Source organism: Eretmochelys imbricata, chromosome 10 (genome assembly GCF_965152235.1).
Source record: "Eretmochelys imbricata isolate rEreImb1 chromosome 10, rEreImb1.hap1, whole genome shotgun sequence".
Classification (NCBI taxonomy): Eukaryota; Metazoa; Chordata; order Testudines; family Cheloniidae; genus Eretmochelys; species Eretmochelys imbricata.
In genome coordinates this window covers 54,296,093-54,310,419 of record NC_135581.1, presented here as the reverse complement: position 1 = coordinate 54,310,419, position 14,327 = coordinate 54,296,093, and the positions used below count along the sequence as shown (strand labels likewise).

Below are 14,327 nucleotides of genomic sequence, written 5' to 3'. Positions count from 1 at the left end.
ATCTTGAAAATAATTAAAATTAGTGAATACTGAATAAAGAAAGATAGAAATTCTAATCCTGAAATTTGTAAGAAGCTGTTTTCCAAGTAACTTCTACAATTGTACCAGTTTGGCATTTAGAAATTAAGCATTCAAACAGTTAATTGTTATTCTTAACAACAAACTTAGTTTGTTCAAGCAGGTTCAAAAATGCACATGACTTTTTGCCTTTTTGAAGATGCAGCTCAAAGTCAACACATCCCCTTAATAAAAGCATCTCCGAAGTGATAAAATATTGACAGATTACAAACCCATCCATGGTTTACACTTCTACATGGAGCGCTCTTACAAGTTATATTTACTGTAACTATTTCAAAACAAGCTTAGTCATTAGTGCATGTTTATATTTACAAATGCTTATTCATGTCTGCAAGCCAACCAATTGGGAAAGAGTTAGTTTGTGCACTGCAAATGGTCTTGTCTAGATGCATCCCTAAGTAAGGTGTGCATATATATACATATATACCTTTTGTGTTTCTTTCTAAACTTTTCTTCTTCATACCTTAGTGGGGAAAAGTTTGATTTCAGTAAGTACAAGATATGAAGGCCAACCAAACTCAAAACAACAAGTGTTAAATATTCCTCATGGAAACAGAATATCAAGTCTTGAAACTAGCATAGTTATTTAGAGCATAAAATCATGAATATATACCAGCTTGAAATAAAATGACAAACTAGCAGAGATTTATATATTTATATGTCGCTGTGTGGTAACAGTAGTAATGTACACTATTTAGTCCATTCTGATTGCAATATCTACCTCAAAATCCAGAGACCTTATGACCTAATTTTGAAGTACAGCTCAAAGGGTCATAGTCTCCAAAATAGAAGTATCGCAAAATGTTCTAGTATATACCTTGCCCTGTGGACCAGCAAGCTTGGTCTCTGCAGAAGATCAGTGCTTGATCATTATTGCAGCTGGTTGCATCAAGGCTGTCTTGTAAACCTTAGGCGGACATAAGTCTTTTCATTTCGTAAACAATCTCTACTTACAGAAGCGTCCTCCTTCAAATCCTGTGCTTTTGAAGAGAATTTGTTCCAGGCAGAGTGTCAGATTTACAAGTTTATGTTAATTTCGTTTCTGCCTTTTCCACAGAAAGCCACATTCTGCACGTGTTACAAAATGTTTAGTTTTGCAATTTGTACCAGCTAGACATTTATTCCTGGCTATGTCTACGCTACCGCAGTAAGTCGACCTAAGTTACGCTACTCCAGCTACATGAGTCGACGTAGCTTAGGTCAACTTACTGTGGCTTCTACACCGCACTGGGTCGACAGGAGACCTTACTCTTCTTGTTCAGGGTGGAGTACCGGGGTCGACCAGAGAGATCTGCGATTGATCTGGTGGGTCTTCACTAGACCTGCTAAAAATCAACCCCCAGTGCATTGATCGCCAGAGCGTGCATCTGGCTGTAGTGTAGACATCGCCCCTGTGTCAGCCTTTCAACAGCAAACACATGCCTTGTGACCATGAGGTGTGATTATTCTAATGCCTTCCTTATGTGGCTTTCAGTTCAAAGTAATGAGCAACATTGCCATTACATTTTGAGCTAAAAGAAAAGGCGCACCCTTACTACCCTAGATCTTTAGGCCAATTGTCTATGAAGTAAAAGTTCAGCTTCAGATTGTCACTATAGGTTCTTAGGATCCTTAACTGTTGCTCTGGATGCATCAGCTCTACTTTGTGAGCACTGTACTATTGAGTAACCACACAGAGCCTGGTGCTAAAAAAATTCCACCCTCATACCTGAAGCTGGAAGGCAGATGTGTTTTTTCTGTTGTGGGCCAATTAGTTTGGAATGCACCCCTTTGACAGCTCTTATTTCATTGATACCCACTTCAAAAAAGAAAAGGAGTACTTGTGGCACCTTAGAGACTAACCAATTTATTTGAGCATGAGCTTTCGTGAGCTACAGCTCACTTCATCAGATACATACCGTGGAAACTGCAGCAGACTTTATATATACACAGAGAATATGAAACAATACCTCCTCCCACCCCACTGTCCTGCTGGTAATAGCTTATCTAAAGTAATCGTCAGGTTAGGCCATTTCCAGCACAAATCCAGGTTTTCTCACCCTCCACCCCCCCACACAAATTCACTCTCCTGCTGGTGATAGCCCATCCAAAGTGACAACTCTTTACACAATGTGCATGATAATGAAGTTAGGCCATTTCCTGCACAAATCCAGGTTCTCTCACTCCCTCACCCCCCTCCAAAAACCCACCCCCATACACACACAGACTCACTCTCCTGCTGGTAATAGCTCGTCCAAACTGACCACTCTCCAAGTTTAAATCCAAGTTAAACCAGAACATCTGGGGGCGGGGGGGGGGGAGGAAAAAACAAGAGGAAATAGGCTACCTTGCATAATGACTTAGCCACTCCCAGTCTCTATTTAAGCCTAAATTAATAGTATCCAATTTGCAAATGAATTCCAATTCAGCAGTTTCTCGCTGGAGTCTGGATTTGAAGTTTTTTTGTTTTAAGATAGCGACCTTCATGTCTGTGATTGCGTGACCAGAGAGATTGAAGTCGGAGAACACTTATGTCATTATGCAAGGTAGCCTATTTCCTCTTGTTTTTTCCTTCCCCCCCCGCCCCCAGATGTTCTGGTTTAACTTGGATTTAAACTTGGAGAGTGGTCAGTTTGGACGAGCTATTACCAGCAGGAGAGTGAGTCTGTGTGTGTATGGGGGTGGGTTTTTGGAGGGGGGTGAGGGAGTGAGAGAACCTGGATTTGTGCAGGAAATGGCCTAACTTCATTATCATGCACATTGTGTAAAGAGTTGTCACTTTGGATGGGCTATCACCAGCAGGAGAGTGAATTTGTGTGGGGGGGTGGAGGGTGAGAAAACCTGGATTTGTGCTGGAAATGGCCTAACCTGACGATTACTTTAGATAAGCTATTACCAGCAGGACAGTGGGGTGGGAGGAGGTATTGTTTCATATTCTCTGTGTATATATAAAGTCTGCTGCAGTTTCCACGGTATGTATCTGATGAAGTGAGCTGTAGCTCACGAAAGCTCATGCTCAAATAAATTGGTTAGTCTCTAAGGTGCCACAAGTACTCCTTTTCTTTTTGCGAATACAGACTAACACGGCTGTTACTCTGAAACACTTCAAAAAAGGCCTTAAAAGCTTCCCCTCCCTCCAAGGATTTTTAGAATCACTATTGTTAGGCTTATGTTTATAGTCTTTTCCATCTCCTATCTCATTGTCAAATGGATTCCTTATTTGTTTTTTATATACTTGATTGCTTAGCCCCGGGGTCTCAAACTCAAATGACCACAAGGGCCACGTGAGGACTAGTGCATTGGCCCAAGGGCCGAATCACTAACACCCCCACCTCGCTGCCCCAGCCCTGCCCCCACTCCACCCCTTGCATGAGGCCCTGCCCATGCCCCGCCTCTTCCCACCCCCCTTTCAAGCCCCTCCCCGAAGTCCCTACCCCAACTCCGCCCCCTCCCTGCCCCCAGGGGGTGCAGGAGGGGTGCAGCGGGGGCTCAGGGCAGGGAATTGGGGTGCAGCAGGGGGCTCAGAACACAGGGTTGGGGTGCGGGCTCCAGCCCAGCACTGCTTACCTAGGCACCGCTCCCTCCCTGCCTGCCCTGGCCCCGCGCCGCTCTGGGAAGCGGCCAGAACCACATCCCTGCGGCCCCCCGGGGTGGGGGGAGGGGGGAGGAGGACAGGGTTCCACACACTGCACTTGCCACTCCCCCAGGTACCTCCCCCGAAGCTCCCATTGGCCAGTTCCCCATTCCCGGACAATGGGAGCTGCGGGGGGCGGTGCCTGGAAGCAAGGGCAATGCACAGAGCCCTCTGCCTGCCCCGCCCCAGGGCCGCAGTGCCAGCCACTTCAGGGAGCGGCACGGGGCTCACAGCGCCACGGGGCCAATCCCGCAAGTCAGATCTGGCCCGCGGGCTGTAGTTTGCCCACCCCTGGCCTGGAGGTAGGCAGAGGAGTGGGGGCTGCGCCAGGAGCTTGGCAGGCCACACGAAAGAATCCCGCGGTCCACTTGTTTGAGACCCCTGGCTTAGCCTGTTTTGCTTGTATTCTGCTGTACAACACCTCAAATGCTTTGGCTCAGTACGACATAAAAGGGGCTTATAATATAAGCACTTGCAAGACCAGCATTTCTCACTAGCAAGTCAAATACCGAAGGAAAAGAGTTTCATAGAGGTCTTTTGTGCATTATGATCTTATGATTCCACAAGACTAGTTCTTACTCAGTATAATGTTGGAATTATATAAACCATAGAGCTAAGTATTATTTCATTGCCATGCTCTGGGTACCATTATGTTGCTGCATGCAAAATAGAAATTTAACACCATCACAACAGACAGACAGACAGAGAGAGAGAGAGAGAGAGACTTTGCCTCGACAGCAAGGGTACCACTCTTCTAGATTACTGCTGATTTATAGACATGTTGAAAATCCACATATAAGTTTTCACATTTGTGCTCTACACCAAGCACACCTTTGCATGTTTGAATAATAAAACGTACTGTTTTATGCATTCTGGTATGCCAACGTATTCCATGGGGATGAGTTCAGCTAGCTCTGCCAGGGTAAAGACATATCTAATTTTTTGGCTGAATTTTGAGCTGTGGAAGAACAAATGTAAAGAACAATTACTAAAATGTTGAGTACATCTTTAAATATTAAGAATTACTTTCTGAAATTTAAGTACGAATACATTTGTACTTTCTTTAAATGAAGTAATTTCCAGAATATTACCTAATAAAAGGTTTTGTGATGGCCAGAAGTGTTCTGATAAACCAAGAAGGATGAACTATTATTAACGATTTCAGGTTTTTCCTTAACCTAAAGAATTCAAGTATTGAACACCAGTGTTAAGGAACAAAATGAGTCAAAAAAGCAATGCATTTTTAATATAAAAAAGTACAAGTGTCCAGTTATTGCATAATTGCCACTTCTGTGTCATATGTAATCTAATGAGTAAACTCCTAGTGAACAGAGACTCCACTGTCATATTCTTGTCTACCAAAGTTGAATAGAAGTTGAATAAAAACTAGCAAAACCAGGTTATGTTGAAATTTGTCATGAATAGACAGTTGGAGTATCAGATTGTGATGAGAAAGAACTAAGAAAAAGTTAGCCAATGAAGAGTTTTTTGACCAAATGTTAGTGGCATGTGTCAAGGACCAATATAGCTAACTCATGTTTCCACACACGAGAGAAGAGAGCGAGGTTCACTTGGGAAATGGGTATCTGTATAATGAATGAGATAAAGGGCAATAAGGAAAAGAAAGTGGAAAAGAGCTGCTTTAATGATTATATGCGAGACCAACACCAATATGTTTTGCGGGGGAAATGGACTGCTAACAGTAGCTTCCTCAGTATTTTGGCATCTGACACCCCATCTAACGTAGCAGAGCTGCATATCCACTTGTCAGATAAGTTAAAGTTAAGTAGACTTTCAAATCCAGATTTAGTGTATAAAACTCCCTCCTCCCCATTTGTGCAACTCCCACAGAATATATGTAATCTAACTGCAAGCTCAGCAAATGGGGTCTGCTTAGATTTTTTCTGTAAACACTCATGGGAAGAGTTCAGCTGGAAAGAAGCATTTTTTGTTGCCTCTTATTACAGCTGTGCAAGAGGTTACAAGTACCTTTTTATTCTAACTAGTCTTTCCTTTTACAGTTGACAGTGACCTGTTCAACTGTGTAACAACTTTCCCGCAAGATTATTCAGGAATCTCACTTTAAATAAGACCATACAGTACATGGTGAAACCTTTATTCAGTAGTATTTCACAATACAATTGTACGATTGAGGGAAAGATCATGTTGACAAGCATTTTCATTTGAAATTAAATGAAATTCTCCAGCAGTATTTCTGCCCTGGGGCTTCAGTGCCTAAATCATACAAGTGTGAAATAGGACAATTGTTGCAGGGTTCAGCATTCTCCAAAGCCTAGCAAACTTAAATTCACAATATGCTAATTAACAGTTTTCACAAATTACAGATAATGAAAGAAAAGTGATATAAAGAGATTTCTAGATATTATTGTAATAGAATTTATCTTACCTTCTATCAATTTGCTGGTAACATTTCCTGAGCCAGCCTAAACTTGGCATTTTTCTCCGTGTTGTAGCACCATTTAAGTAAACTATCATATAGTTCTCTGCTACTAACAGTTCCAAAGTGCCAATAACATATCTGTAACAACAAGTAAGGAGAAAGCTTTCAAATGACAAACGGAGTGACAGTTAATGTGCAAACGAAAGAATTTATATTTTGATAAAGGCTCAAAGGCTACAGAAAAAATTCACAATTTCCCAAATATAAAATTTCATGTAAAAAGCAGAAGAGGCCGGTAGCCCTTTTTGCATTGATGGAACTCTACTATGAGATCATTTACTGACAATTCTTAATGGCAAAAAGACTACTTACTTAAATAGATTATCCATTAGATATCTGTAGTTAGGCTGATTGCTTTCAGGCATAAAGCAAACAGCAAACACAACGATCGCATTTAACCCATCACCATAATAACCTAGAAGGGGGAAAAAAATTATTAATAGCAATAAAGTAAAAAACAAAAGTAAAAAGTAATGGAGAAGTCTGACTACACTGATCAAATTCTACAGTAACAAACATTACACTTTTGTGCTTTTTAATCTATTTCAAAGTGCTTTACAGATGAAATAATGAAGGCACAAAAAGGCTAAAAAGACTGCATCAATTTTTTAAAAGTTTGATTTCCCCCCCCACACTTACTGTTACTCAGATAGCTACAGTTTACTATAAATGAAAGATGCTCTCTAATTTCTATAGTATGTTTAGTTTATGTATTTTATAGCATTTTCCATGTAGTCAATTTCCCTTCTGAATGGATTTTTACATACACAGCAGGGGAAGACAGACATTAAACTGGACAGTGACTGTAAAACCATAAAAGCTGTTGCGGGGTCTACAAAGGCTGCAATAGCACCCAAACCTATATTTACTTTTTTAAAAACTGGTTAAATTGGCAATCCACATATTTAAATCCTGGTAACTAGTCTGTCACTACAGCAAGTGTTCAGTTTGGAAGAGTTAAACATACTCCACACGTTCTGATGTTCTTTTAATTTATTTTAACAGTCACCTCTCGTTTTTTGTCCCATTTCGGTTTTCACTAGTTAAAAAGATACAATACTATCTTCATCAAGACTAGGGTAGCTTTCTTTTAAGCCAATATCCCTAATATACCCATATGCCTTGCTACTGCAGCTCAGGACGTGGAAAATCTAGAGATTCCTCAATACCTATGCCTTACCACGACTTACTTCTGTCCCTCCCCCCGAACCCTACTCTGTTGGCGGTCGTAATTTATAGGGGCTACCCCTCAGCCCATGTAATTAATCCTTACCTCCGTGGCTGATAACCTTTTTATAGGGTTCAATTGCCTTCATGTCCACCCTGTGATCCTGTTCTCCAATCCTGAACATACGCCAGCGTCGCCCATCATCTTTCTCCTCTGCAGCAGTGTATTCAGGAAGCGATCCTTTTCTAATTACTTCAGTAGTTTTTGGTTTTGGAAGATCATCTGTCAACATTAAAATACACCTATTATGCATGATGATCTTTAACGTGACAGTACCAATCAGATTGCAAGTTAACCACTTCACTCTGTTTGAATTATTATAACTTTCTATACCACCAGCCAGAAATACCTGACTTAGTTCCATCACTAGAAGATGGACATCTAACACAGTATCTGCCAATAAATATTGGGCTTAGCATTTACATGAAGAAACTGGTCCTCTTGGCTGTATTTTATATGTAGAAGGCCTTTTAGGGAAAGTACATATGCTTTTAAACATTCATTACCATAAATGCTGCCAAATTAGATACGAAGTGGTTAACTTCAATTATCATGTTTTGTTTGATCAGAGATTTACATGATAAAGCATAATTTAATACATTAATAATAGCTGGTAAGCAGACATGCAAATAAATCTCGTAGAAATTAAAGCTAATACATATGTTCAAAATAATTGAAATTTATGCTAAAAAGAGAATCTTCAGAAAAGATTTTTCTAATAAAATCATGATTCTTTGAATTTTAGTTGCACAGACCTTACCAAAAGTGAGAAAAACCTACTGCATGTTAGTTGTCTGTTTCCAAGACAAAGCTGTTAATGGAAACTATCCTTCCAGGTAAATGAAGACAGCAGCATTAAAGGAAGAAAAGACAGAAACCCTTTTCAGCAACTTTTTGTAACAAATGAACTGGAATATTTCCTGAATCATGTTATAAAGTTATCCATAAACACCAAACCATATTCCCTAAGGCAGTAAAATATGGCCAGCCCACCACACACGTGTACCCATATATTCCCTACTCTCACTTCCAATGCATTTAACTTAATCTAAGATGCTTAAAAAAAATTAAGCTTTTTTTAAAATGGTTTCCTAGTTCACATTACTCTTTCCTTCCCTTCAAAGGATTTTTTCTCCTCTGTCCTGCTATATTAAATGCAGTAGCATTCCTATTTATGCAAGAATGAATTAATATCTTACAGTACAATAGAAGTATCTAATAGGAACAAGCTTTTAGCAATGTTAAAGAATTATGGATTTAAAATTTCACTTGACATTTTAATAGATACATTCTTAAAGCAAGAAGAGAAATTATCAGAATACTGAAATATAGGTAATTGTCAACTTCTGTATAAATTCTTAAGAGTCCCAATGCCAGACAGAAGGATTCTTGAAAGGTGCCCTTTAATGTAACCATATTTTGATAACATAAAATGCACTTAAATTTAGGTCCCAATCCTGCAGTCTGATTCTTACATGTGGATTTCTGCACCTGTGCAGAGCCCCATTGAATTAATGGAGATTTGGTACAGGCATAAGGTTCACCTCTAGGAATCAGACTGTGGGATCAGGGACTTACTTCCCAATTTTAGAGTAACCATATCCAGTTAAATAGAGCTTTAGAAGTCAAACAGGAAATGAATTTTCTATTGTTATCTTAAAGATTTTAAATGCAAAGGCTCTATGCATACCCGTTCCACGACCACTATTCTGAAACTGAAAAGCAAACTGTTAATTAAGTTCTGTAAAAGCTATTGACCATTTGTCTTGCTTATTAGTGAACCAAGTGATCATGTGTTACGTTAATCAATTTTGATATGTTTCCCAAATATTTTTAAATGGTAGTTTACATCTTTTCAGCAATTTTTTATACTCTTGCAAAAAGGGAAAAGTAACTGCTCCTTTTTTGTTTTATATGAACTAGTGATTGATTTTTATTTTTATTTTTTAAAAACTATGGCCAACTGAAGACTCAAAGAAAGAAAGTGTAGTAGCAATTACCATCCCATAAAACTAATTTCTATCCTTTGAAAAATAATACCTATTAAAATTACATGGTCCATCTCCTAGCCAATTCAGAAGTGTGCCCTACAGTTCACTTTCTAGTGTTCTGTTCAGTCCAGTTTTGGAAATACAAAGTCTCCAGTGACAATTCTGTAACTTAATAGGACTTTCACATAGCTTCTTCTGACATTCAGCCTAAAAAAGTATTAGTTTTAATTTCATACAATCACGCTAAATAAACTTTGTCCTTTGTTTTCTGTTCTGGCCAATAGTCTTTATAAATCCATGCTGTCTATTTTTCATGATTGAGTTTTCCTCAAGGTGTCTAATGAATCTTAATAGTTTGCTTTCCATCTCTAAACTTCTGATTCTTGGAACCTGCTAGCTCTCATCCTGTACATCTGATTCTTTGAATCTTCTAGCTCTTACCCACATGGAATACTGTGTACCTGAGCATAACCATCAGAAAACATCTACTTAAATACCAAACAGAAGCAATGAACCCTTACCTTCCCATTCGAACTCATTACTGTTCTCAGATGGAGTATCTAAATCATCCAAATCGACCTCCCCACTCTCATCTAAGTCATCAGACAATACCGATTCCTCGCTGTGATCCAGTGTTAAACTAATATCTGGAGCCATTAGTTTCTTCCTAACTTTGTTTCCATTCACTTCTAACGGGTTTGGGAGTAAAAGAAAAGGCAGGTTACTTAATTTGTAGAATACAATGTATGTAGACATGTTTATAACAAATCAGAAAAAAAAAAAAAACAAAAAACACACAGTCCAGTGCTTAGAACAAAAAAAGTCTCATTAATGCTCATCACCTCACAAACAACAATATTCCAAACGCCTCCCACAAAATACATCAATAGAATTTTAAGGTTGCAAGAATCAGCGCTTGAGAGTCCAGAATTTTCAAGTTAAGGTCATAGATGGTCCCTTAACTGTGCCCACTGGTGTACACACATGATAGTCTTTCATTATATGCAGTGCTGCTGAAGCTGTGTTGGTCCCAGGATATGAGAGAGACAACGTAGGTGAGGTAATATCTTTTATTGGAGCAACTCCTGTTGATTGAAGGTACAAGCTTTTGAGCTACACAGAGCTCTTCTTTAGGTCTCGGGAAGGAAGCAGACCTGAAGAGCTCTGTGTAGCTCAAAAACTTGTACCTTCTACCAACAGGAGTTGCTCCAATAAAAGATATTACCTCACCTAATCTATCTGATTATATAATCACAGTACTTCTCAAACATCACAATACCGAATTTTTTTTTTTTAAACACAACCACAGACAGAAAAATATACAGTACTCAACATACTTAACTGGCGAGGGAGTCCAGGATACTTATCAGAATGTATATGGTAGACTGTGTTTACACAATACACGACATAAGTATACAATAGTACTGAAGTTGGGTACGTGTAAAAGACTAGTTTACAGTCTCTACGTAAAAGAATAAATGGACACAAATCAGATATCAAGAATTATAACATTCATAAACCAGTCGGAGAACACTTCAATCTCTCTGGTCACGCAATCACAGACATGAAGGTCGCTATCTTAAAACAAAGAAACTTCAAATCCAGACTCCAGCGAGAAACTGCTGAATTGGAATTCATTTGCAAATTGGATACTATTAATTTAGGCTTAAATAGAGACTGGGAGTGGCTAAGTCATTATGCAAGGTAGCCTATTTCCTCTTGTTTTTTCCTCCCCCCCTCCCCCAGATGTTCTGGTTTAACTTGGTTTTAAACTTGGAGAGTGGTCAGTTTGGATGAGCTATTACCAGCAGGAGAGTGAGTCTGTGTGTGCATGGGGGTGGGTTTTTGGAGGGGGGTGAGGGAGTGAGAGAACCTGGATTTGTGCAGGAAATGGCCTAACTTCATTATCATGCACATTGTGTAAAGAGTTGTCACTTTGGATGGGCTATCACCAGCAGGAGAGTGAATTTGTGTGGGGGGGTGGAGGGTGAGAAAACCTGGATTTGTGCTGGAAATGGCCTAACCTGTTGCTCACTTTAGATAAGCTATTACCAGCAGGACAGTGGGGTGGGAGGAGGTATTGTTTCATATTCTCTGTGTATATATAAAGTCTGCTGCAGTTTCCACGGTATGCATCTGATGAAGTGAGCTGTAGCTCACGAAAGCTCATGCTCAAATAAATTGGTTAGTCTCTAAGGTGCCACAAGGACTCCTTTTCTTTTTGTAACCTACTGTGTTAACTAGCTCCTGCTATTTTCTTCTATTACAGATTAAATACAATTGTTACTATAGTTAAGAGTTATATAAGTTATTGCCTTTGAAAAGTCTTCATATGAAGATGATATAATGACAGATTTCAGAGTGGTAGCCTTGTTAGTCTGTATCAGCAAAAACAACGAGGAGTACTTGTGCATCCGATGAAGTGGGTTTTAGCCCATGAAAGCTTATGCCCAAATAAATTTGTCCGTCTCTAAGGTGCCAAAAGTACTCCATGATATAATGAGTAATGGCTGACAAACTACAGTAAGATGGAAGGTTAGATATTAGGCAGGTGTATGCTTAACATGCTTTAAAAGGTCAAGGCAGATACCCTGCATAAATAACACATCAGTTGAAAGCAGGGAATGAAATAAAGCAACTGATCCAGCACTGGAAATGCCAAAACTAAAGCAGACTGTCATAGTCCAGGAAACCCCAAGTTAAAAGCAGGAATATGTTAAGAAATAAACTACATAAACCAATGTGTGATTTTAATTGAGCTCTGAGTTTACAGTGGAAGTGAAGACAACACCTTCTCGGCCCAATCTGTATTATAGTAAACCCATTTTGTCTCTACTACAAACTTTGATGGTATTCAAACACAAATATACTGATTTGAACACTGCTTACCCAAAACTTTCTACTATGTTAAGAGGTTCTTACCATGTGGGCCTTGTCGACCAGCTGCAGCTAGTATATCTGCTTCAACATTATCATCCTCTGGTAGGGGCCTGGTCCAGAAAAAGAAAGACACTTGTTGCAGGAAACACTTGCAAATTATTTAGTGAAAAATCCGATATTAATCTTTAGACCAACACATATAAAGTGACATTGTGGGTTTGGAATCAGATTAAACATAGCTTGGTTTAGACCACAAACATCAGCCAAGCAGAGCATTACCATGGCTGAACAGTGATTTGCAGTTTTCAAGTGAGCCTTATCTGCTGATGTAATAAAAACCCAAACCAGTAGTTACTGCCAGTTATTATTGCAAGCACTGGATTGTTCTATGTTCTTATTAAAAATGTGATGTTTTAAAAGTTAAGCAAGACCAGAAAAGTACTTAACTTGTATTTTATTATGAAGCACAAAAGGTGCCTTAGAGGCAAATAATTTAGTTAGATGGTGCTTTAGAAACCCTATGTCCTAGTTTCCATCCAGGCAATCTTAACAAGATACCTATACACTAAGATGAAGCAAAAAGGCGTAAAGATATATATATATAAAAGAATATTTTAACTGAATAGTTTAATTACAACTATTAAAAAAAACAACATGCCACACAAAATTGGAAGCTAAAATGAAACAAGGTTTCTTCAAGTCTTGGGCCAAGCTCGTTATGAAGCAATAAAAAGAAAAAGAGCAAGGCTGGGTAAAGTTTTAGATGACAATTTATAAAAAACAGTATATAAATGTTTCGTTCTTAACAGCTTAAACTATCCACAGTGTACGTTTCAGGAAAATTTACTGTCCTATTCTAAAGCGCACCTGAAAGCTCCAATTTGAAGTTCTACCACCATATCAAAGATCAAGCTCCAAAATTTGACCTGATTTATATTTAAGTCTTTTTCCCTACTTGCACAGTTTATGTAATTTTCTGGGGTGTTTTGGAAGTGTTTTAATGAATTTTCAAAAAGCTTGGAAGCGTAGACAGCCCAGAATTGATTTTCAACTTAATTTCCACCCAGGGCATTTGAGCACATGATACTTTTTAGTCTTTGAAAGCATTCATAAGAATATGTAGCACTTCAGAATTATGCAAAGTTACCTTAAAGCTTTAAGGTATAGTTCTCATTGCATGAATGTAGGAAGTTCACAGACTAATATTCCTCCTTGCTTACATGTTGCTAACAATAAGAGCCCTTCCCTATTCATTAAAAGGCAAGTTCATCCATTAAGTTCTGAGACCCTTTAAGCCGTACTATATTAGTAGAATTAGTTTTAAAAGAACATGTTTCTAGTGATTGGTTCACATGAGATCATATTAACATCAGGCATAGGGGCAAGTGGCCCATACTGCCCAAGGAGCATACAAACATAAATATGCTGTAGAGGCAGGATGAATGCCTGGCTGGCTCAGGTTGAAGTGCTAACTATACTGCAGTTGATAGCCTTTGTTCTAAAGGGGCACAATTTCAGTTTAACAGATTATTGGAAAAGTTTTACAAATAAAAAGAAAATCTCTCACCTTGGAAAGTCTTCATCTTGCCACTCTTCCTTAAATTCAACACCTTCCATCCTCAGCCTTGCCTCAGTAGCTAATACGGACTCCTGGTGAGCCAAGAGCTGTAGACAAGACATTTTAAAATGTTTAACACTGCCATGTTCTCTCCATTCCCACCCATCCACTCCAGAAACAGCATTTAAGTAGTGACAGTGCACTAGACACTCAAATGACAAATGAAGAACAGTCTATCCTAGAAGAGTAAGATAGTAAAAGATCAGACAGAAAGGCACTAGGAGAGAGAACAGCCTTATGGTTAAAACACTGGACTACAGTTCACGAGTTCTGCATTCAGTTTTGCCACAAATTTCCTGCGTGATGTTGGGTAAGAACCTACTCTGCCTCAGTGTCCCATTTTTAAAATAGAGATAGACTTGTCTATCTCACAGGGATGTTGTGAGGATCTGATGTTTTGGGAGATACTCAGAGAGGAATGGAATAGTATAAGTACCTACAAAGATCAAATGGAGATT

General features: G+C 39.0%; 1 protein-coding gene across 5 annotated transcripts in view; it reads right to left on the bottom strand.

The window, feature by feature from the left end:
- Positions 1-14,327, bottom strand: part of BNIP2 (BCL2 interacting protein 2) — a 32,083-nt gene that overhangs the window by 5,401 nt on the left and 12,355 nt on the right. For 4 of the 5 annotated variants that reach the window (XM_077827858.1, XM_077827859.1, XM_077827860.1 and 1 more), the window contains 9 exons: positions 13,819-13,916; positions 12,294-12,361; positions 9,893-10,060; positions 7,426-7,602; positions 6,465-6,567; positions 6,099-6,230; positions 4,783-4,869; positions 4,551-4,649; positions 506-541 (listed from right to left, as the gene is read on the bottom strand). In XM_077827858.1, the coding sequence (XP_077683984.1) occupies positions 506-541; positions 4,551-4,649; positions 4,783-4,869; positions 6,099-6,230; positions 6,465-6,567; positions 7,426-7,602; positions 9,893-10,060; positions 12,294-12,361; positions 13,819-13,868 (920 nt within the window). In that variant the 5' untranslated portion in view covers positions 13,869-13,916. The remainder of the gene's footprint in view (positions 1-505; positions 542-4,550; positions 4,650-4,782; positions 4,870-6,098; positions 6,231-6,464; positions 6,568-7,425; positions 7,603-9,892; positions 10,061-12,293; positions 12,362-13,818; positions 13,917-14,327) is intronic. The other variant, XM_077827857.1, reaches the window with a different exon arrangement.